The sequence below is a fragment of the Gastrolobium bilobum genome, unplaced genomic scaffold, assembly GCF_033153095.1.
Source record: "Gastrolobium bilobum isolate Gb01-03AN ecotype WA unplaced genomic scaffold, APGP_CSIRO_Gbil_v1 utg50887, whole genome shotgun sequence".
Classification (NCBI taxonomy): domain Eukaryota; kingdom Viridiplantae; phylum Streptophyta; class Magnoliopsida; order Fabales; family Fabaceae; genus Gastrolobium; species Gastrolobium bilobum.
This window is the reverse complement of record NW_026897800.1, coordinates 228,803-253,440: the sequence shown is the minus strand read 5'-3', so window position 1 is coordinate 253,440 and position 24,638 is coordinate 228,803. Positions and strand designations below refer to the sequence as shown.

The following is a 24,638-nucleotide window of genomic DNA, read 5'->3' as shown; positions in this document are numbered from 1 at the left end:
GTTCAGGGTTCCTGCGAATGACACCACCCACTCTCTCTGCATCAGGATCGTGCCTCATATCGAAATCCTCTGCTGCTGCCTGTAGAAAATCGTCCTGCGTGTCCTGGGTGTCCTGTCCTGACTGATGTTGACTGCGAGACATGTGTGTCGACATCTGCGTCGACATCTCTGTGGGCATCTGCCTAAGCATCTCTGTGGGTATCTGCGTAGGCATCTGGGGCGGAAACCACTCAATAGGAGTAAATGCCATAGTGGGCCACATGGGTGGTCTATAAACACCAACGGCTCGTGGCCCACCTGCTGGGATGTCATATGACTGGTGCTCAATGCGTGGTCGTCGACGAAAAATGCCCCTACCCTCCTTCGCATGAGGTGGTACATTTATCTCTGGATTAGGTACCTCAGCTAATAGCCCGAATGGTGCAATTGGGCCAGGCTCTGCAACACGGCCGAATTCTCCCTCTGCACGCAGTGACTACTCACACACCTCTTGCACCTGACATTCATCGCGCTGAGCACTTATCTGGGGAGTTTGCATCCACCATATCCACTCTACTCCATCAACCTGTGTCACGAAACATAGTGATTTATTAAATTTAACATGACTACACAATACCATTAATCAAAATTACAAAACTACGATTGCAAGAACAAGCACATATACGTACAACATGGCCTAATTTTGCGACCTGTGTAATACACCCATATTTTCTTTTAATAAAATAATAATAATAATAATAATATAATAATAAATATTTTTGGATAATAATGATATTTAGTATTTTTGTAATTAATAATATTGGTATTTAATATTTTTATTTAATGAGTTAATAATAGTTAAAATAATAAGAGGTAAGATAATAATAGTAATATTATTTTATTTATGTGATAATATATAATTATATATATATATATATTAGATGATAAATTATGATTAATTGATTTATTAATTGATTGATGATTTGTGTATTTATGTTTGATTAGTAATTTGTTTAGATATGATGAGTCAACAAACATAAATTGTTTAGATATGATGAGTCAACAAACATAAATTGTTTATATATGATGAGTCAGCATTGAGTCAGTAATGTGTAAGCCCTAAACTTCAACTATGAATAGAGGTCTAGTCTAACCAAACCAATTCACTCTTCAACATTTCTCCTCTACTATTCTCTCTTCTTAGTTCAAAAACTTAGTTTAATTTATTTTATACTCTTCTGGTTACCAACCGGTTCTCTGCCCCAAATTACTCTTTTCTTCTAGAAGTTAGCGAAAACGGAGACCAGGTAATCCTAATCTCTAGGTGGTTGTAGATTTGTTGTGTATGAAATTTTATTGGGTATGTCCTAATCTTTCAGATAGTTATATGTTTGATGTATATGTAATCTTAATCCTTAGGAAATTTTAGAATGTTTTCATTTATTATATGTACCCTTAGGGTATTTAAATTAAATTATTTTAACCTCTATAAATGAATTGGATTAATTATTGGATTTTGGCTTTACCCTAATAGATGTGAATATTTGAATTTTGATTTGAAAAATTATGATATGATGATTGGACTTGAATTTTACCCTGGTAGATGTTGAATATGAAAATTATGATATTCTTGGATAATGGATTTGGAAATTATGATATTATTGAAAGATTCATTTTGGAAATTACAATCTTGATTAAATTGATGTGGAAATCATGAAAACTATTTGACAATTATGAGAATCGTGACAAGATTGAATTGATTGTATGTGATTGAATAAATTAATAGTGGGAGGATAGCTTTGGGATGGTACCTCCCAAGGTGATGAACACAACTTTTGGGCTTTATGCCTCCGATGTGAAACTGATGTGAAAAAGATTATATCCGTTCTTCCCAAAGTGGTATCTGGTAACAGTGGTTTTTTCCCGGGGTACTAGTAGCAACTTTGGGAAGAGGTGTGCACACTAGGAAGATGTGAATTGATTATGGCCAATTTTGATTATACGTGGCTGGTAACAGTGGTTTTTTCCCGGGTCACGGGGTAGACTGGCAGGGTTTCCCGGGTCTACCATGGTTCTCTTCCCACTAAGTACAATGAACTTAAACATGATTAATAATGAAATGTTATTTGATTTGATTATGATGAATGTCATTGAGTTGTGAATATTACCATTTATGTAATATTATGATTAATGTTGTGCTGAATATGTTAGTTGATAAATTACCCTTACTAAATACAATAAATGGACTAAATAAAGATTAATATAATTAATAACGAGTTGATACTTGATTTGAATTTTTGAGTTATATTACTTGATTTAATTATTATGAGTTCTATTTATTTATATTTATTTTTGTATTTTGATTGGGATTACCAGCTTTGCTGACTGTTTGTGATTGTTTGACTGCAATGATCCTGCGGCTGCGGGGGAGCAGATTTTCAATAAATCAGGTGGCAAGGAATCGGGCTAGCAGTGGGCAGTGAGGATACGACTCAGGATTTCTAGCTGTCATAAATATTATGTATAAAAAAAAATTGTAGTCTTAGATTTTGATTTGAATGTATAGAGTTAGCCTTGCACTTGTCCCTGTACAGGTGCGGCGGTAACACTTCCCAAATTCGATTATTTTGAACTTCCGCTGTTATTTATAAAAATATTGAATTTATTTATGCTATTATAAATTGTCAGAATTTGGGGTGTTACAACCTGCCTCGTCATGAACCGTCGAGTGTGACTGAAGTACCAGGTCATGTACTCAGAGTTTGGGGACATTATGCCCTCCCAGGCTTCGCCTGTTTCAATACGCTCATGTCTAGTGTTCCACAAATGTATGTGGGGGGCCATCTTCGCTTCCCAATTTTCAGTGATCTTACCACGTAACGTAAGATCATGTGCACCTCTCAACCGACCAGTAGGTCTAGGGATGTGTTGATGCATGCCAAATTGCTGCATGCAACGGTCAGGCTGGTGCATCTCGACAATGTGGAAGGCGAGTACAGGTGTAACAGCCTTCCACAAGTTCTGCATGTGAGGATTTGCCCCGAGAAACTCATAGCCAACCTCCTTATACGGCTCCCAGACAACCTATAAGAAGCAAATATTTGTAAGCCATAGAACACGATATAATATGATGCAAATAAAAACCAACAAAATTAATCATTCGTACCGTGTTTCTTCCCATTTGATCAAGCTCAATCCGATAATCCTTCAGGTGAAATTGGTGTCGCCGCGATACGACATTGTTAAACCTACAAAACATAATACAACAAACCACACAAATGAATGATAGACAAATGATACAAAAAAATTTAAAATGATGGTGAAAACAAATGTTATAGTGTACCGTCGTCCATAGTGATCGGCTGGGTCACTTGGTAGGGGAATAAGCGGTGCTATGGTAGGAAATCTGCTCCACGCCCATATCTGCAACAACAACGTATATCCCCCAATATCACTGGCCCCTGAAGATGTTGCCTGACATAGTTCACGAAAAAGTACTGCGAGTACCGCAGATCCCCAACTGTACATACTGGTATCCTCAAAGTCCCCATCTAATAATTGAATGTACCGACAAGCGACTACTGAACTTGACTTGTCACACAGCAAAAAACCTCCGAAGAGACGCATAAGATAGGCACGAGTGTACCTAATTTGTCCCTCGTGTGTAGCTGAATGCGCAGCCCATTGACCCCAATGTTGAGTCAACCAACCCATCTTAAGGTTCCCATGTTGTAAATCAGCTGCAAGTGGAGATATTCCCATGTACTGCGTGATTACGTCTGCCCAGTTCCCATGGGTGTAGCCAGAAACCACCCGACCCTCAGTGCGTAAACCTAAAATGGCCTCAACATCCTGTAAAGTGACAGTCATCTCTCCAACAGGCATGTGAAATGTGTGAGTCTCTGGCCGCCACCTCTCAACCAGTGCAGTAATCAGCCTATGGTCAATCTGCCAACAATCATTTAAGTAAAAAAATATAAAGGTTGTAATTATTGGTAACTTGTAATAAACAAAATAAAATTCATAACTGAAACATACCGGTAATCTTCTCATGCGAGCCGCATGCCAGAAACCTGCATGCATCAAATGCTGCTGCAGGTCTTGGGGGATGTCATCTGGGTTATGCACATCCTTAATTCCCCTACCCTCTGACGCTCGTCTAACTCTCAGAGACTTTAAATGTCCCTCATTCCACACCACCTGCGATCCGTGACATTGCTGCACATCTTCATCCAGTACACCCCACTCTTTCGGATCGGGGTCAATGCGAGGTTGATGACTAGCCATTTAACTAACAACAATTTGCAAAATTTATCAATAAATATAGGGACTACATAATTAAGCTACTATTACAATTACTATTTAATAAAATATGACTGCAAATATAATTACAACAACATATCGGAAATAATTACAATGTATTTACTACTGTATATCGTCGAAGTTATTAATTTTGGCAAATATACAGTAATTAAATGACTGGAACATTGTAATGTTAATAAATAATTTTGTATAAAAGATTTAATTGCATGTATTTAACTAATTCAATAAATTGTAATGACTATTTAATTACTTTTTTAGTTGTTACTAATTTAAGCTAATATGTTTTTTTTGAAGGTTTTATTCATTAACATGTAAACTGCAATTATATATTTATTCAAACAATTATTACGATTCCCATAAATAAAAATTGTAATAATTATAAATATATTAAATCAAAATTACTATTTCAGATTCATGTTTATAATTTTTTTTTTTTTGATAACACATGTTTATAATTTTCAATGTCAAAAACTTAGTTTCCTAACATGGATTACAAAGCATTGTAAATTTAAATATGATTACTATTAATTAAAACACTAATTAAAATTACTACATAATTATTACATTAATTACTGTTTTCCAAAAGCCAAATTACATTGATTACTAATTATGTTAGGAATAATTTTTTGATGCCTAAGGTTTCCAAAAATATTTTTCCTCATTAATGTAAAATATTTGAAAAGGGAAATTAATAACATTACAACAATACTACTAATTACATAATTTGCTTAATATTAGTAATTAATTTATTAATTAGGCAAAACAAATGAGCCAGTTTTTACTAATTAAAACAAATTTACTAATTACTAAAACAACTATTTCATTTTATTTTATGGATATAATGTTGGGGCTACATCACTTTCCTTTCATGCCACCTTATTTTTGTCTTAATTATCAAAACAATTTCAGAACACATATATCTCTCCAAATGAATACACTACATGCAACATTCATTAATAAAAAACACATGCAAAAAAAATACCACATGCAACACCAAACGGTGGCCCCCGAACAAAAAAAACCACCAAACCTGTGGTCCCTTAAAAAAAAAAACTAGATCCACCTATAAATAATGCAGATACACAACACCATAACCCCTAAAAAATAATACTACACAGATATAAAAAAATCAAGATAATATAAGCAACACTCTACCTGTGGTCCAGAGAGTACTAAACGGGAAAGGGGAAAAATGGGAACGTGCACACTTTGCTCCAGCTGAGGTGCCAACGGACTGGAGAAGAAAATTTGGCCAACGAAAATTTGTTTCCCACAATTGCTCCACAACCGAGTTACGAAAATGGAGGATCCGGGTAAGAGAGCAGAAGAAGACGGTTTGAAGGGGTGCGCAGTGTGAGGGGATAAGGTGCAAATGAGTGAGAGACGTCAAGGCACGTGGCGGATGACAGTGTGTCTCGCCAACTGATATGGCGGGACTCAAATGAGTCAGACCAAATGGCGGGATAGATGCAGACTGTATGTGGCTGCTGATCACGTCGTTGTATGTGGCGGGACTGGTCACGTCAGTCAACCTTACGTGTTTGAATGCTCTACTCTCGTCAATCTTTACAGATGTGTTTCAGCGTGGAGATACTTTTGCAAATTAACACTAGTACGGAATTTTTGACGCAAGGGAGCTGAAGTCCCTTTATTCCCCGTGGCGTGCACCGCGGTTGCGTGACCCATGACGTATAAAGGGTCATGTGTGTGTGGGGAATATGAAGGGATACATGTACTAGAGAATATGTGCTCCATGTGTAGAGTGGTGGTGGTCCCATCCGATAGTGATTTGAGATAATCGGGCATGACAATCTTGCCAGAATACTATATTAATAATATAGAAATATAAAATAATAATCAACTAAAACATAACAAATTCAAAATACTTAATTTAAGTGAAACTTAATAAAATAATCAAGTATTAAAATTTAATGATAAGAAGTGATAGAAAGCATATCCTACCCAAATATTTTACTCCTTGCCCCACCTCATTTTAATGCCCTAGTCAAAACTTAACCGTTTCTTTTCTCCTCCACTTCCCAGAACTCAGTCCTAAGCTCAGAGCTCTGCCGCATCACACGCCTCATTCTCTGCGCCACCGCCGGCAGCCACACACTCAGGACGCCACCGCAGAACCTCAGGGTGTAGGTGACGCAATCACACGAACTGACACCGTCACGACGCCACCGCTTACTGCCGCTGTGAGCATCATTTTTTATTCAAAAATCATTTCTGCGTTGTTGACTTGTTCTTAGTTGTTTAGTTACTGCAATTTATCGGTTGTTCATGTGCAGGAGCAGAATTTCAGAAAATTATTTGTTTTATTGATTTTTAAGTGTATTGGGATTTTCGTATTCTTGGGAAGGAGTTTGAGTTGCCCTTGTATATCACATGTTGTAGATTTTTTAACTAACATGATAGTGAGTTTGTAGGGGTCTTCTATTTCATCTGGCTAATTCTTTATCCATGTTAGTTCTGTGAAAGTTGATTACCTTTTTTTTTTTCCCTTTTACTAATCTCGTCACCAATATAATGTACCAGGATTAAACACAGAAGAGTCAAACAATCTTTGCCATTTCATTTTGGGTTAGAAATTCTGAATTGATTACCTTATAAGCAGTAATTTATGGGTTTCGAATAATTTTTTTTGGATAGGTTGGCCCGGTAATCCGCCATTTTTTGTATAATCCTGATCACAATTTCTTTTCCCCGCTTTACAGCACATATGAGTAGCACTAGACAGCGTACCCTTGGGGGTGGGAGTCATCATGTATTGGACTATCTGAAGCGCATGCAGGCAGAGATTCCTGCTTTCTTTTATGCAGTTCAGGGTGACAATGATCACTCGGGCGGAAATATATTTTGGGTTGATACAACATCTAGAATGAACTACTCTTATTTTGGGGATGCTGTTATATTGGACACAACCTATAGGGCTAACCGGTACCGGGTACCATTTGCTGCTTTTACTGGTTTTAATCATCATGGGCAACCTGTGTTATTTGGTTGTGCGTTGATTCTCAATGAATCTGAGTCCTCATTTATATGGCTATTCAGGACTTGGCTCCATGCCATGTCTGAACGCCACCCTGTCTCCATTACAACAGACTTGGACCCATTCATACAAGTTGCTGTTGCCCAAGTTCTCCCTCCAACTCGCCATCGGTTCTGTAAATTGGGCATAGTTAGAGAAACCCGAGGCAAACTGGCTCATTTATGTCAATCACATCCTGCTTTTGAAAATGAATTCAGGAAATGTGTTCATGAAAGTGAGACCATTGATGAGTTTGAGTCTTATTGGCACTCACTCTTGGAAAGATACTACGCCGTGGATAATGAATGGCTTCAGTCAATGTACAATGCACGACGACATTGGGTCCCTGTCTACTTGCGGGATACTTTCTTTGGGGAGATATCTTTTAATGAGGGAAATGAATGTTTAAATTTTTTCTTTGATGGATATGTAAATGCATCTACAACTCTACAGGTATTGGTGAGACAATATGAGAAAGCTGTATCAACTTGGCATGAAAGGGAATTAAAAGCAGATTATGACACAACTAATAGCAGCCCAGTTTTAAAAACACCATCTCCTATGGAAAAACAAGCTGCAAGTCTTTACACGAGAAAGATATTCATGAAATTCCAAGAGGAGTTAGTAGAGACTCTTGCAAATCCTGCTACAAAAATTGATGATTCAGGAACTATCACTACTTATCGAGTTGCCAAATTTGGAGAAAACCAAAAATCTCACATTGTCACTTTTAATTCTTTTGAGATGAAAGCTAGTTGCAGCTGTCAGATGTTTGAATATTCAGGTATCATTTGTAGGCATATTTTGGCAGTCTTCAGAGCTAAAAATGTTCTCACACTTCCATCTCAGTATGTGTTGAAACGCTGGACAAGGAATGCAAAAGTTGGTGCATTGTTAGATGAACATGCATCTGAATCGCCAAGCAGTTCACGTGAGTCTGTAACGGCTCGTTATAACAATCTGCGTCAAGAAGCAATCAAGTATGTAGAAGAAGGTGCAAAATCAATCCAAATTTATCATGTTGCAATGAAAGCTTTGCAAGATGCTGCTAAGAAGGTTTCTGCCATAAAAAATCAGAGTACTGGAACAGCTGAGGCAGTAGCCAATGGAGGCAGAAGTGAATTGCTTGCAGCAGATGAAGATGTTCCAAGCTTTCAATCTGTGGTTAGTTTCTTTGAACCTGTGATCTTTTCCTTAGATCATAAACCTAGCAATAGGTAGAAGTTCTCGCTAGAGCAATCATGTACAGAAAGTCTTTGCTTGATAAATTCTACAATGAGATGCATCCAAAGAAGTATACAATTACTGTATACTATTGTTTGTGTCAAAGCATACAAAATTGTAGGAAAGAAGGGGGGAGGAGCCAACCCCCCCCTCCCCTCCCTCTCTCTCTCTCTCTCTCTCTCTCTCTCTCTCTCTGGGGAGCTAGGTACTTGGAGATCATACATGTTGTAGTTATCTTGGTAACCCCTTTTCTACGTGTTAAGTCAATACTATTGGATATTTGATATTAAATAAAAGGAAAATGGGTATACAGCTCGCTTAAACTTTGAACCTTTTGCAAAATGCTACCGCCAACTTTAAACTCGTCTCAATTAATCCTTAAACTTTACCCATTGTAACAATAGACCCTTCTATTTAGCACCCTTTAACTCATTAGTGAAAGTGTGCTTAGCATGCGATGCGACCACTTGATGACCTTTCAAAACACTATTCATCCATCTCGTTAAATCCTCATTATCCATGTTTTCTCAACTTTTTTGTTTATTCAATAAATGTTTATAACAGAGAAAAAGCAATCCAAGTAAATTATGAAACTAACACTTGAAAGTAAGAATGTGTATATTGTATTCAATTGTGTATTAACCTAATACAAAGAGTTACAATATATAGAGACCCTAATGGGCTTAAGTGAGAAGCCCAGAATATTAACAGATAGGAAGTAATCTATTCAAATCTAATCAAATCTAATCATATCTAATATTTCCTATTCTAATATTTCTAACAATAACAATCTAAAATCTTTGGCCGGAAACTGGGAAGGTTAAATAAGGAGGAGGCTAATATGGGTGGCGTGACCTTGATGATCAAATCTTTCCTGAAGAGGAACCTCTCTCACCAATCAGATCTTTGACTGGAAAAGGCCTTGAATCAAGCAATGATAACCTCTTTGCCAATTAAGCACTTGCTTTGCTATGAAATCCCTCACCCTCTCATTCATCCCCGTATCCATCTTACAATAAAACCACGATTCTTCTATCATTAATCACTTTTGTTGCTGTTTCTGTCATTTTCTTCCTTAAACCATTTCTTATATGGGTTACTGGTTACATTTCTTAATACTAAAAACGCCGCCTAACCACACTTCACCTGCCAGCACACCACAAGGACACTGCATCCATCCCAACTGAATAAGTGAGAGAGAGACTTATAAGTGGTTGCCGGTACAGGATGGTCCGGCTGGTGGTTCAGGCGATCGGGTAGTGGTGATTCACGGTTTTGGGTTGCGGCAATTGATGTTTCTGGCTTATCGACGACAGCAGTGGAATGTATGGGTTTGCTTATTTTGGGTAGGGAGCTCCTCTGTGGTGTGTGCAGTTTCAGACGAGGTGCAACACAGCTTTAAGCTGTGATCAGTCAGGCGACTGTGGGTGGTGACTCCAAGTGGTGGTTTGGGATTATAGATTTCTTTTCTTTTCTTTTCCTTTTCGGTTGTTTTGTTTTCATTGAAAGTTGTGGTGCGTGATTGCTATTTGGGTGACTTGGTTGGATATTTCTGGCATTGTGGTAGGACTTCATACCAATAATTGCAGACAACCCAGAAAGCTTGTTTCTATTTTTATTTTTTTAAATTGAATTATTTAAAAAATTCTTAGGTTATATTTAAAAAAAAAATATTAAACTGATAGGGTGAGAGAGTAGTTAGTTACTTAGAATGGTTAGAGGTTGAAGTTGTAGAGGTAGGGAATTAGCTTAAATAAGAGGGAATGTAGGAGATTTAGGAGGCTGATTTGTTATCATTTGGAAGCTGAGTATTAGCTCTGTTTCAGAAAGGGGAAACCCTCTGTGAAGTTGAAACCCTTGGAGGAGAGATCTTTCTCCTTGTTCTTTTCATTTTCAATCAAGCAATAAAATCATTCTTCTCTTTTCTCTATTTTCATCGTGGGTTCCTGTCATAAACGATCAAGTTTTTTTACAAATGAATGGATCAGATGTTGTTATGTAGATCTTCTGTTAATGAGTAAACGGTAGCTGAATAGAAGGGTCTATCAGTATATTGGGTAAGATTTAAGGATTAATTGAGACGAATTTATATTTAGTGGTGTTATTTTGCAAAATGGTTAAAGTTTAGGGGGGGCTGAATGCACTATTACCTAAAAAAATGTATGCTATTTATATGATTTTATGTGAAGGATCCATATTTCAAATTTTTTGGTTATAAAATGTTTGTTGGAGTGTGATTACCATTTATTCTTATGTTTATTCTATGACTATGATGATCTCCTTTCACAATCCCATGTTAATATTTTAAGAAATAGAAATTGAATTGCCAGTAAATTTAAGTTGAGCCTGCTTTTGTTGAACATGGACAAAAGGTGAGATCATTCGTCCATAGTGACTGAAGAGGGACATGATTAGTGCCAACTTGTATTTTTGCATATCTTGTTAAGCTTTTATATTATGCTGTAAATATTAAATTTCATTTTTATCAGTAATTTAGTGGAATTATAGCATCAAATTTATGTTATTGTGTCTATGTGTGCCCACTAGTGTAAGAACTGAGAACCTCATCTTACATGTGGCTTTTGTATTTGTCAATACCTGTGGTATAATTCAAAATTTCCTTTTGGATCCTATTCAACAGGAGGAAAAGCAAAAGAAAATCCGAGAGTTGACTGCAGAGTTAGAGATTACAAATCAACGATGTGAAGTTTATAGGTCAAACTTGCTGGCTGTGCTAAGGGATATGGAAGAACAGAAGTTAAAGTTATCAGTGAAGGTCCAAAATGCAAGACTTAGTTTGAAAGAGTGACTGCATTGACTGCGAAGGGTTTAAGGTATGCGTATCTGTCCATTTTGATTCCCATTGGCTTATTATGTTAATAACCTTTGCATTATCTAGCAAGTTGATTGAAGCAAATTTGATTGTACTCGTGTTTTTTGATACTATAATCTGATTGAATCTTTGTATTTCTTGATAAGCTATTGATTGAAGCAAATTTTATTATTGATTTCTCAGGTATGCTTATAGCAAGTTGGAGATGAAAATTAAGGATCTTCATCCTGATATTTTTTAAAATATATTGGTTTTCTTCTCTTTCTTAAATTACAATATATTCTTTTCTGTATATGCTTTACATGATCTTTATTGATGCGGGATGTGTATATAATGTCATGTTGTTTGGTGAAGTATTAATTTGTCAATAAGTTGTAACATTCACCATGTGTATGGTAGTTCAATATTAGTTTAGTATTTTCAAGTTTAGGGATTCAGTTTTTAGGGTTTTCAAATTTCGGTAGTTTATTATTTTATATATGGATTGATAAAAACCTTAAATTCTGATGATGCGTTATTGTCATCTCTCAGCATGACAGAAATAACAATTGAAAAGTTAATTATTTTCTAATTAAAAAAAAAAGTTCTAATCTTGATGATGTAGTGAAGGTTAATACTGATGGAGTTGCTAGAGGCAGCTCTAATCTTGCTGCTTGTGGTGGTTTGATTCGCAATGCCCAAGGGAGGTGGCTAGGAGGGTATTCCTATAGATTGGGTTTTTGTTCTCCCTTCAAAGCTGAGTTGTGGGGTGTTCTTAGGGGCTTGGAGAGAGGGGTATCGTAACATCATTATTGAAAGTGATTCATCTAGTGTAATCATTGTGCTTACCATGAATGGTGGAGCAGTCCGTGAGTGTCATTTGATAGCTCGTATACGGACATGGTTGAGCAGATGCTGGACTGTTAACTTCATGCATACGTACAGGGAAGGGAATACCTGCGCTGATTGGAGGGCAAATCATATTCTGGATTTGGAAGATCCCGTTACGTTTCAAATTTGGAGGGATCCTCCTCCTGGCATACGACACTTGTTGTTTGGTGATATAACTGCTGTTGGTAGATCAAGAACAGTAGTTTGTAGGTTTTAGTTTTGATTGTTGGGATTCGGCCTTTTGTTTACCAAAAAAAAAAAAAAAAAAAAGTTAAAACACGGAATCCAAGTTTCAAACTGTTAGCTAACACATGATGGTTGCGCTAGACAAACTAGACGACTTATTTTCAATAAAGATGAAAATAAGGATGAGAGTGAAGAACCAATAGAGAAGGAACACAAAATTCTATAAAATGACATTCCAATAATTACAGTTAATTTATGGGTTATGTTTATCTTATTTTACATGAAATAAACAACTTTCCTACACATATAAAAAAAGATTGAGTTTCGCCATTTTTTTTTCTCTCTACTCATATCTGTGGGTTTCACTTATAATTTTATTTTTAAAACATGAGATAACTACTTACCTACAACATGAGAAAAATATTTTCCTTAATTTATATATAGTTCTGTCATGAATGACAATTATACTGCGGAGGAAAATTGCCGTGAAATTAACACAAATGAATGGTGGCCCATGGTTTCTCGTGGAAGTAAACATGAGGGAACCTAATTCTTTTTTCTTTTTTTTAAATAATCTTTTACTATTTATTTTAAATACTCGTCCTAAATAAATATATTTTGTGTCTTTGTAAAACTAATTTTAATTTTAAAAATTATCAATTTAATTTTTAATGCTTTATCACTATTTTTTAATAGATAAAGATATTTAAAAAGAACCTATTTAATATTAATTTTTTTGGCATATATACTATTCTCCAATTTTTGAGTTGAAACCATATTTATTCATAGAAAGTTAAATTTTATTTTTCTAAAACTTAAAGTTGTGACAATTTTTTAAATATTGGACATTTACATAAAATCTTTTATTTAGAATTTACATAAAATAAGTTAGTAAACTAATTTATTTATATTCCGAAAATATATTTAGAATTTAAATGATGTTACAAGAAATGCATGCCTGGACTCAATTGAAGTTATTAATTACGTAACAAAAAAATATGTAAAAAAATAAAAAATAAAATTTGTTAGATCTTTTTAAAATAAAAAAATATATTTAGAATTTAGATTATATTACAAGAAAGGCATGTACGAATTCAATAGTAGTTACACCAAAAAAAGTAACAATAAATTAAAGTAAATAAATCAAAAATAAAATTGTTTGGATTTGTTTTCAATAAATTATTTCTAATTCAAATATACTTAAAAAATTTATATATTATTTTACGAATTTACTTCTCTCTGAATTTTTTCTTTTAAAAAAGTAGCTTGTAAAAAAAAGTATATCACAAAAGCCTTTTTTTTATCCAAATGCACCCTAAATTTAACAAGAGAAAACCTCATAATATAAGAAAGTAAAAATGACTTATTTTCCCCGCATAAGAGATAATAATACTTTGGGAGATATTTTTCTGTAGAGTTTTTTTTAATAAATATTCGTCTTTTTAATTATTTAAAATAAGCTCATCCAAATAATATGCACTTAATTTTTTATTTTATTTTTTAGAGTAAACAGCCTTTTTAGTCCCTGTCAATATCTACGAAGTCCTTTTTAGTCTCTGGAAATAAAAAAGGATCAAATTGGTCCCTGAAATTACAAAAAAAAGGTCATGTTAGTCCTTATGTCAACTCTTAAATATGTAGAGTGACCCTCTTCTTATACTTTCCGGGACCAATTTGGTCTTTTTTTATTGTCAGAGACTTAAAAGGACTTCGTAGATATTGCCGAGGACTAAAAAGGTGTTAACTCTATTTTTTAATTTCTTCTTCGTGCGCTAAACGAGTATCCTCACGTCATCTATTGCAACTAAAGCCACATTATTTTCTCTCGCACATTCACTGCTTAGCTTTCAGTTGCTTTTACCGTAGTTGAGTTTTCTTCTGCTTTCCGGTGCCCGCCGTCGCCGCTAGAGTTGCCGGCGCCGCCGTCGACGTCTCATTTTCCGTGTCTGTCTCACGCAGTCGATCTTCCTCCCTATTTTGTGTATGTTTCCTGTGCATTCATATCGTTCGCTGTAATTGTAGCTGTTGGTTCAGTTTTTTCAATGCGCGTCGCTTTTGTGATCCATCGTTTCGATTTGCATCTGAGATTGTCGCGTTACTGATTCATTCACCTTTTATTTGCATACGCTGCTTTTCCTGTTTCATTCTTTATGATTTTCCGGTCAATCTCTTCAAACGAAATCGTTAGATTTAGCAATGAAATAAAGGAGTTTTGGATTGATTAGAACCAAGATTAAACTAGTTGTTTCCATTGAAACTTTGATTGTTTTAGTATGAGATCTTGTTATAGTTTAGTTCAGTCTGGCCTTAACTAGCCAAATTACAGAGCTTTGAGGATGTTGAGCCAGATTCTTTATCTGTTTCATCCTCCTCCCAATGATAAACGGAAGATCATGTGTAACATGGTTGTTTTAGGACTAGTTCTTATATGAACTTGGTTTCTTACATCTTGATTTTGATCATTGGTTTATCACATGACTGACTGTGTGTCCAATTATTCCTCTTTATGTTGGATTGACTTATACTTTTGTGGATAACACCTGATTTCCCGTACGAGTTCAAATAGGGCGAGAAATGTGATTTTATTGTTTAGTATTGATTGTTTTTTTATTGGATGTATCCTCTCCTTGCTCCTTTCCCAAATTATATTTTCAAGTATGTATTTGTAAGTTTGTAACTCCAATTTATGGATCTTTGATATTATTTACTTTTTTTCTGAATTGTTTGTGTTTAGTTTCTTAACACATTGATAATTTGATTCTTTCTGAATATTTTAATCGAGTGGCTATTTGCTGTCATGTTGAATAATAATTGGATGGGATGATTAGGGTTCTGGTGCTTTCTAACTGGATGGAACTGGCTTAGGGAAAATTATAGGATTTTAAGAACGGGTTTGGGTATGTATTATTTAATGCGGGTTGGTTGCTTTGCATGTTTACCATAACAATAAGCCATAGCTCGTAGCCACCACTACTACGTTCAGTAGTATAGGAGGAAAAACTTTGTCGGAGGTTTTTGTTGGTTTCCTCTAATATCTTTATACATCAACAACCTTTTATCTGCATGATGTGAATTTTTTTCTAATGGCAGAATACACTGCAATTGCAAATAGTAAACTTATTGTGCAAAAGTCATAAACTGTTTACCAATTCAGGCAGGGAAATTTGGTCATTGGATTCTTGTGGAGTGTTTTTTTGTAAATTACTCTTTCAGTTTCTAACTCACATTTCTAACCATCAAAGGTTCCTTCTTGAAAAACAAACCCATTTGGAAGTCCAAAGCGCCCTCAAAGTTTAATCTTTTATTTGAACTGTGGTACTTAATAGGAGTAATACAAATGACTTGTTGCAAACTTGTCGGTCTCAAACTGCTTCTTCTCTCCCTCTGTATTATGTTTCAATATAGTTCATAAACATTAGGCTTTTAATTGATGTTTCTGCTCATGGGCTCGTGGCTGCTACAAGGAAGTTGCTATTTCTAACGTGCAATGAGATTGAGCAGTCTTGCTGCATTTTTGGGTTTTTCATGTTCCTTGTTGCATCTTGAATTGGATGGATAGCTTATGCTCCTCCAGTTGTACTTCACTTCTTTTCTCTCTACTAAAATTTCTTGAATGTGATATTAAATTGACCCTCCGTGGTGTCCCGGACCAGCTACATTTATAGATGTGAGGCTTGTTTCTGTATTTTTAGTGTGAATAATTAGAATATTGTTTTATGTTTGCATCTATAAATGTGATGTAGGTGGAGCAGGGAGCCTATGCGTTCAATAATCAATATTATATTATACATGCTGTTTACCACTTAGATAATCCTTGCTTTTGTTTCATCAAATTCTGCAACAAAATTTTGATTGATTTCAATTGCCCAAACTACGTGTTTTGCAATTGAAGGAAGTTAATTTGCTGCATTTTGAAAATTACTTGAAAATTTCCAATCCATCATCTAAATCACAGTGTAATAGGCCATTGACAGCATTGTTTTACAAAATGATTATATATTTCAAGATTGTGTTGTATGGTAAGTACTAGATTTTAGTGACAAAATGTCCTTGTTAAACTTCATCTTCATCTTTATTTCAGATTCTGGCAAAGGCTTTTGAAATGGCAGCAATTTACAGTCTTTACATCATCAATAAGTCTGGTGGATTAATCTACTATAAGGTTACGCTATTCTAAATTCTTTCTCCACATTGCTCACTTATGTGGACGTTAAATTCTTTTTTTTGTTTGGTTCCTAAGAAATTGTTTTGTTCTGTTTCCTCAAAATCGGTATCAGAAAGTATTATTGTTATTGCTTCGTTTTCTGTTTGATGAGTATGTTGGAATGTTAATCAGGTCACATGAAGACCTTGTAGAGTGAACTTCAGCTGATAAGTTTTATTAAAGATAACCTAGATACCTTTGTATTTTCATTTGTGTTAGTATATGTTAGTGGCTTAGTGGTATAAATTATATGCTTCTTAGAACTTTCACTATGTTTACCTTGTTGAATCTTATGATAATCAGTATATGGATTCACTTAGCAGATGGAATCAATGATAGCTCAACTTTTTATCCTGTCTTTTGAATTAAAAAAAAAATCATTATTTTGGTTATAGTTGCAGGATTGCAGCAAATTTTTTTAATGAAATGTTATAATCGCAGAGGTGGAGGAAGACCAAGAAATTTTTTTAACAAAAAGCATTAAAAAAGACATGATGAAATAGCCTTTCTGAAAACTCAATTTTTGACAAATCACAATGGTGTCATTGGATTCAAATGAATTATAATTATAGCCAACCCCCACCTAATGGGAAAAAGACTTTTATTGTTGTTGTCGTTGAGTTGCAGTAGTGCGCTTTTTATGATTGGAAAGCATGATTTTGAATAATTGTAAACTTTTTGATATTTAGGATTATGGGTCTTCTGGACGAATGGATACCAATGATAGCCTGCGGGTGGCTAGTTTATGGCATTCAATGCATGCCATCTCTCAGCAGTTATCACCTGTTTCTGGTTGTTCAGGAATTGAACTTCTCCAAGCTGACACGTTTGATCTTCACTGCTTCCAATCACTAACAGGTATTGTTTTATATAACTCGTACTAATATGTTTGGCTTTCTAACTCACATGATGAATAAGATGAAGAATGACTGCCGAACATCCTGTGCATATTACAGATTGGTATATCTAGTCCCAGCATTTGGTTTTTATGCACATTGGTATGCAGCTGTTAGGTACTATACTGTGGCCGGGTTTTAATGAAAGAAGGTTTAGTAAAATAAATATTTCAGAAGCTCTACATAATTATTGGTAACATAAGTTTTCTCATATAAGGTGCTTTGTAGTTTCAGCTATAGAACCATGTTGCTATCTTCCAGGTTCTGATATGCTATGCTAAGTCCCATTGAGATGAAGCCGCTAATACTTTCGCATAGTTGTATATATTGAAATTTATAAATCATATGTGCAAAGAGGCTGGGACATAAAATTTAGGGTACAAATAATCATAATCAATTAGGTTGGAAGGAGGTGGGAGGTAAATAATTTTCTAGGTACCATCATTTATAAGATATTAATTAAGCACTTACTCTGCAAATTTTTTCTATACCTATTGTTTATGTTGCACCGACAGACACTTCAAAAAAGCATGAAGTATCATGTCCGACACTCCTCGACACTCTGACACGCTCCGACATCTATAATATTTGAAATTTTATTATATATCATGAAAAAATTGATCGATGTTTTACCAAATTGATATTAAAAATTAAAAATAGATACCGAATAAATCTCACTGGAATGTATAAGAGATTTTCAATTTGAAAATATATCAGTAAATATTTACATCTTATGTTTCTTTACAAAATTGATGGGTATTATAAGTTTAGTTTCATTTTTTTGTTAAACTATTGAATATTAAATATAATATACAGTTATACAATACATATATTAAAAATATTATTTAATATCAAAACATGTCCTAACGTGTTGAAATCTAACATTTTTTAGAATTAACGTATCGAAGTGTCGTGTTGTGTCTCGTGTCTCGTGTCCTGTATCGTATCGGTGCAACATAGCCTATTGTTGACTTGCTTATCGAGACCCGAGAAAAATGAATGTATTATACGATTTTCCTAGTCTATATAAAGGTAGCATAATGCTTCTTCTAATTTAGATGATGATGAACTTGATAGTTAAAAATATTTCTAGATGTTCGGCTACTGTACCAGTTTCCACGTCTTGTTTTTTAGCTTTTACTGTAGACTTATTATCTTAATATGCCTGCACATTCATTGTGGTGCTGATATTCAGTTTAATGTCTCTGACAAAGTGAAGCTTTATTTAATGATTTTCTGGCCCTAGTCTATATTTTAAATATTGATGCAAGTCATGCCTTATGAAAATAATTCTTCTCCCCCACAGGGACAAAGTTTTTTGTGGTCTGTGAGCCTGGAACACAACATATGGAAAGTTTGTTGAAATTCATATATGAATTGTACACGGATTATGTTTTGAAGAACCCCTTCTATGAGATGGAGATGCCTATACGATGTGAGCTCTTTGATATCAACCTAACACAGGCAGTACAAAAGGATCGCGTTGCATTGTTGGGCCGATAAATCGCTGTGGATCTGGCTAAGTTTTGTTTTTCATTTATATATTCTGTACATATTCTGAAAATTGTTATTCACGGTCTTATATTAGGTGCTACTCTCTTTTACTATGCCTAGCCTATGCATTTTTCCTTATTACAGGACAAATTTATAATATGTTCGATATCTGAGATTCGTCATTTCCTAACTTCCTTTTCCCGTAGTAGTTAGAAATGAGGTATGTGTCTATGTAGATCGCTACTAACTTGACCACCGCTTTCCGATCCGTATGTAATTTCTTGTGAATGAGATCGTAATGGTGCAATTACTGCACAAAGATCAACTTCATTTTCAACAGAATCGTATGTAGTATATCAAAAGGGAGGATAAATCCCCAGTCCAATTGATTGAGGGATAGGTTCTGTAAACTACTTTTATTCTTCAGAAATACATTAGATAATTTTCTTACCAACCATAATATTATTTCTAGTCCTTTAAGTGAAAGACTACGAACACAAATGAACGCGATGAAGTTGAGCAAGAATATCATTTTTCTATCCCACTGTATATTTTTGAAAATTCATTTTTAAAGTGAACAGTTAATTTTGTGAACATGGCTGATGAGAAGATAGGTTTTCATTTTCCTTTATACATCGTCACAAATTTTCAGCAATCCGATTCTCTTGCTGTTGGTTTTTTTATTCATATATATCAATTTTAATTATTTCTTTGAAAGGAATAGGATTCTCCAAGTATTTTTATAAATTTTGACTCTTTGAGCTAGTTTTAGTACTAATTCTGAGTTCGGAGTGGATCAAGAATTAAGATTTTATACTTCTACCAAAGATAACATTGATGGGGATCGAATGAAGGTCTTTTCGCCTTTCTATATACCAACTGAGTTATTAGCATTTTATCTTGCAGAGATAGTTAAACTTTATTGCATGATCTATATGTTAGCGCTACATTGCAGCAGCTCACCAGCTCTACATATAATTTTTGTCTTCTTCAGAAAAAGGAATCTGCTCAGTGAGATGAACCCTATCCTTCACATGAGTATATTGCATTCCATGAGTGCCTTCTGATTGGACCAAAAACCCGCATAGAAAGTCCTCTGCAATGTCCTTAATTTGCTATGAGTGGGACCATATTTGGGACAATCACCTTGTGAAGGGAACTTTCATTGACCCCTATACCCACAGCAGAAGCCGAAAAAAACTGGTTTGTCTTATTGTACTTCTATTTATTAGATATAAAAGCGTGGCCTTACGTCCCTTTTTCAGTTCCCAGCCTACTTTCTTTTCATCTGTTATTTTGTTCATTTTATAATATATATTATTTTATTCAATTGGGAAAGAAAAGAGAAGAAAAGAAAAGAAAAGAAATGTCATTTTCAAATGGGAAACCTTTTGTTCCTCGTGTCAAAAAATTGTCCTTATCTACGCTACACAAAAACCTAGAATAGTGTTGCATGTAAGGTGCATATCCATATGTTAATATTATCCTATTGAATAACTACATGTATATCTTAAATTGGATATGGTTATACCTAAGCATAATTCTTGGGGTGAAAGGTGCCAAAAGAAGATCTAAAACCTACGAAGGGGGCATGTTCGTTCAAGAACAGACAAGAAAACCATTAGATATTTTGAAATGGGAAGTTATTAAGAAGCAAAGTCAGAGAAGACTCTCTCTCAAGTTCATGTACATACATATTCACTGAATTCAGAAAATAAATGCGTCGTATATGATTGATTTTGCGATGAAAATATAAGCAATTTTGTCGTTGTTTATATGATTGTTGGCTTCCTAAAATCACTTTAAAAAAATTGACATAGATTAAGAGCCTGTTTGGATCCTCTTATTTTTAAGCTAGAAGTTACTTATAAGCTAAAGCTAAAAAAAAAAGTTTAAAAAAATAAGCTAAAAGCTGTTTAGAAATTATATAAAAGTGTTAGCTTAAAAATTACTTAAAAGCACATATTTTAAGAAAATTATCTCTTTCTATCTTTATCACTCTTCATTTAAAAAAAAGCACACAATTCAAGAAAAACAAATAAGAGCTTAAAAAAAAGCTCCTCCTAGGAGCTTTTAGTTTTCAGTTTTTTTCTTCATTATAAAAAAAAACTTTTCGTTATAAGAGCTTTTCTCAAAACCTGTTTGGTCTAGCTTATGCTTATAAGTAGCTTGTAGCTTAAAAAAAGAGGATCCAAACATGCACTAAGACGATGCCAAGCCGAAACTTGCATGTGCCTCGTGTACACTCAAAGATTAAGCAAGAAAGTGATAGAACATAGAGGTGAAGATCCTCTGATGAGGATTTCATCTGAATAAAACAGCTGATAGGTGCACTGCTGATTGGGGACCTTAATAATTAAAGAGGGGTCACATTTTTGCTTGATTGAAAGCCAATTTTGTGAAGCGTACGAGCCAATTTCTCAATAAAAAATGGGTATGCATGCTTTAACCTATAAGATGGCCAAATAAAAATGGATCAAACGACAAGAAAACTATAATTTACACTTGGAAACAGAAATGCATGCTACAAGTTAGTATTCTCGAAGAATTTTCTGAACTACTCATTTGGGTAAATTTTCCCACCAATACTTGTTCGTAATTTCTTATAACATCGACATTTTAAATAGATTGACTTTCTCAACAATCAACAAAATACGGAACATATAGGCGATAAATTTGATACTTAATAGTACATTAAAAATTCAATCAACAAAAAACCCTTAAACTCTTTTAACTTTTTACATGATAGTTCATCGCTTCGAAACTCACTAATTTTCTCGAAATATATGCAACAAGGAAGATTCTTAACTTCTAATTTTTACTATGGGTTTAATAAGAGTTATGTTGTAGGAAAAGTGATTGTGTTATGTTATAGAAATTCGTTTTGCGTGCCAGAGTTTTTTTTTTTTTTTTTGGTTTCAAAAATTGTGGGTCCCACAAAATGTTGTGTGTGTAAGAAAGTTGTTGTGGTCATGTTAAATGATAGATACAAAACCCTTTTACTATTTATCTTAATGATCCAATAGTCATAATTTCCGCTCTATATTAATTTAATTACGTTTGTTTTGGGGTCAACAGAGTCTATACATTCATCATCATCATAAGAATAATAATAATAATAATAATTTTTATGTTCCTTCTCATAATTTTTTTTTTGTTGTCTATGTTCTTTTTTAAAAGAGAGTGAGAGAGATGAGAGCGGTATTTTAAATGCCATGTTATCCTTGTTTTCGACCACACCCGAACCATGTATGCCTTCCTTTAGGTCGGTTTTATCATTGGCATTGTAATTTCAACCATACCTAATTGTTGTTGGTTATTGCATGTGACCTAACGTCCAAAACAAAGCCTCAGCAAAATTAGCCACTTCATCCCATATGCAAGACAGAGATTATTTTCTATACCCGGTGTACCTGCGACACCCATTAAAAATTTGGCACTTGAATTAAAAAAATATTTCTCTCTATTCTCGGTACACACATTACAGAAAATGTCTCATTTTTAAACAACTTTCGCTACACCCGTTTTTTCCCATGCCTTTACCGAATGGGGAAAAAATTTAGTAAATATTTCGATGCAAGACATATCTGACTCGACATTTTCATGGGATTTCTCTTTGAAAATTAATAAATATACAGAACAAAGACAATGAACTTGGTCAACCAGAAGAAAAATGGAGATCATTGGTCTCCAACTCATTTTTTTTAAATCATTTTAATTTCTTTTCATGGACAAATTGCTGACACTACTCCCCTGGCATAAACTCAAGATCAAAGGATAAGAGTAACTTGTGAGTTGTGACACAGTGCAAATTTTTTGCTTAGTTTTGAAGCAGGAACCTGTCCAACCGGTGATCTTTTTTATTTTACATACATATTTTAATGCGAAATCAGTTTTGTCATGTCGTAGGAATGATATTATTTCGTCCTACAACAAGATCCGGTTTCGTATCCTCCGAATCCGATTTTATGTGAGTCTCACACTTGATTTGTGTAGGCAGATAAAAAGTCAATTGTCATGTGACATGACAAAAAACAAACCCTTTAATATGTATTACTTACTTTAATTGAATACAATTAAAAATTATTTTCATTACAAATAGAAACTTTTGATAATATATGCAACAAGGGCAGGATATTCTTATACTGGTGTAAGAGTTAGAAGTATTACACTCAATCTTGACCATTGATCCACTTGTATCCAATGACTCACATTACTAAAAAATTTGAGCCCTTAGATATAAATGGGAGCAACTGACAAGATTAAGAGTGTAACTTCCACTGGTGTAAAATGATCCTGACCTTATGCAATATATTTAGATTAATATATTAATTTGATTTTATTAAACATAAATTTATGTGAACAAATATATTTATGAACTTATAAATAGTATGTCTATTGTTGAACTTGAATATATTGTCACATTACTTAATTATGAATATGTATTACTTTATCAACACGTTAATTTATTAAAAAAATTTATAAAATAAAAATACATATTTAATTATCCCTTTTTTAATCACGGTTAAATTAATGTACAGTGAACTAGTGCTGTTCATGTCATGACCGATCTGATCATAAATACATATACTGTCTAAAAACATTTTTAATGTCACTTCTCAAAGAAGGGAAGAAAGAAAACAAATTAACAAATAACTTATTTTCATATGGGATATGGCTGTTAAAATTTTAAAATATTATTACTGTTCAAATTTTATATTCACAATTGGTTTCATTTAAAATAAATAAAAAAACAAAAGTACCATGCCACCAAGAAAATAAAAAGCATAAAAACTTTACTTAAACATATAGGGAACTAATTATTCTCTCCTATTTGAAATTTTAAAAAGTAATATTAACTTAGTCAAATTAAGAAATTATTTAAAAATGAAAAAAATAAGTGTAATTTTAATATTTCAAAATGACGGTTCCTCTTCTTTCAATTATTGTAAAAGTAACACGTTGGATTTTTGTAACTGAATCAATACAAAATTTGAGAATTCCTAACTAATAACAGTGTTACAGTACAGATATAAAGTTAGGAAGTATAGGATAGTTCGTAATCACTTTCAACTCTTCAATTTGTGGATATTAGTTGTTACAAATTGTGTTTTTTATATGGGCAATATGTTTCTCCTTTATCTCCAGCTAAGAAAAAAAAATCATGGAACCCATCAGAGTAAAAAAAAAAAGGTGGCATATCTTTTGATGGGTCTGTAGGTTCTCTTCATTTCCCCTTTTTCTATTGATCATATTCTATAATTTATTCAAGCCATATGTATTAGATTTCCAAGAGATTAAATTGTATGACTCTATTCTATGGTTTATCCAGATGCATGTTGGGTGTCAATTGTCAAATACATAAGCAATAATCGAGTGTGATATATGCAACAACTAATATCCACATTATCAAATGAAAAAAATTCTAAGTCGGCAATTCAGGTAACTAGCAATCATTCTCTTCTCTGACGCATGGGGATAACTTAAGTCATGTATCACTCCTACTTTCACAATTTGTCTAGGGGACTCCAAATCTTAATTGCATCAGAGTGGAGGCAAGGCTCTGTTACAATTAAATTATCAATCAAACACTTC

At 34.0% G+C, this 24,638-nt stretch overlaps 2 protein-coding genes across 3 annotated transcripts; both read left to right on the top strand.

Moving 5' to 3' along the window:
• The first annotated feature begins 6,350 nt into the window (after positions 1-6,350).
• LOC133310438 (protein FAR1-RELATED SEQUENCE 9) lies at positions 6,351-11,786 on the top strand. Of its 2 annotated transcripts, XM_061511374.1 has the most exons (4): positions 6,351-6,503; positions 7,023-8,500; positions 11,202-11,394; positions 11,577-11,786. In XM_061511374.1, the coding sequence occupies exons 2-3, from the start codon at positions 7,028-7,030 to the stop codon at positions 11,367-11,369; spliced, it is 1,641 nt and encodes a 546-aa protein (XP_061367358.1). In that variant the 5' UTR covers positions 6,351-6,503; positions 7,023-7,027; the 3' UTR covers positions 11,370-11,394; positions 11,577-11,786. The 2 variants fall into 2 exon arrangements, with proteins under 2 accessions (XP_061367358.1, XP_061367359.1); XM_061511375.1 differs by lacking the exon at positions 6,351-6,503 and having other exon boundaries at positions 6,950-8,500.
• Positions 11,787-14,258: 2,472 nt separating this feature from the next.
• On the top strand, positions 14,259-19,218 carry LOC133310444 (uncharacterized). Its single transcript, XM_061511382.1, has 4 exons — positions 14,259-14,430; positions 16,531-16,611; positions 17,343-17,511; positions 18,856-19,218. The coding sequence occupies exons 2-4, from the start codon at positions 16,552-16,554 to the stop codon at positions 19,050-19,052; spliced, it is 426 nt and encodes a 141-aa protein (XP_061367366.1). The 5' UTR covers positions 14,259-14,430; positions 16,531-16,551; the 3' UTR covers positions 19,053-19,218.
• The last annotated feature ends 5,420 nt before the right edge of the window (positions 19,219-24,638 follow it).

Excerpts from the sequence above, each read along its gene's own strand:
- LOC133310444 (XM_061511382.1), top strand. The coding sequence starts at position 16,552 with ATGGCAGCAATTTACAGTCTTTACATCATCAATAAGTCTGGTGGATTA. Across the intron at positions 16,612-17,342 it reads GTGGATTAATCTACTATAAG|GATTATGGGTCTTCTGGACG; the intron begins GTTACGCTATTC and ends TTTGATATTTAG. Across the intron at positions 17,512-18,855 it reads CTGCTTCCAATCACTAACAG|GGACAAAGTTTTTTGTGGTC; the intron begins GTATTGTTTTAT and ends TCTCCCCCACAG.
- LOC133310438 (XM_061511374.1), top strand. The coding sequence starts at position 7,028 with ATGAGTAGCACTAGACAGCGTACCCTTGGGGGTGGGAGTCATCATGTA. Across the intron at positions 8,501-11,201 it reads TTCCAAGCTTTCAATCTGTG|GAGGAAAAGCAAAAGAAAAT; the intron begins GTTAGTTTCTTT and ends CCTATTCAACAG.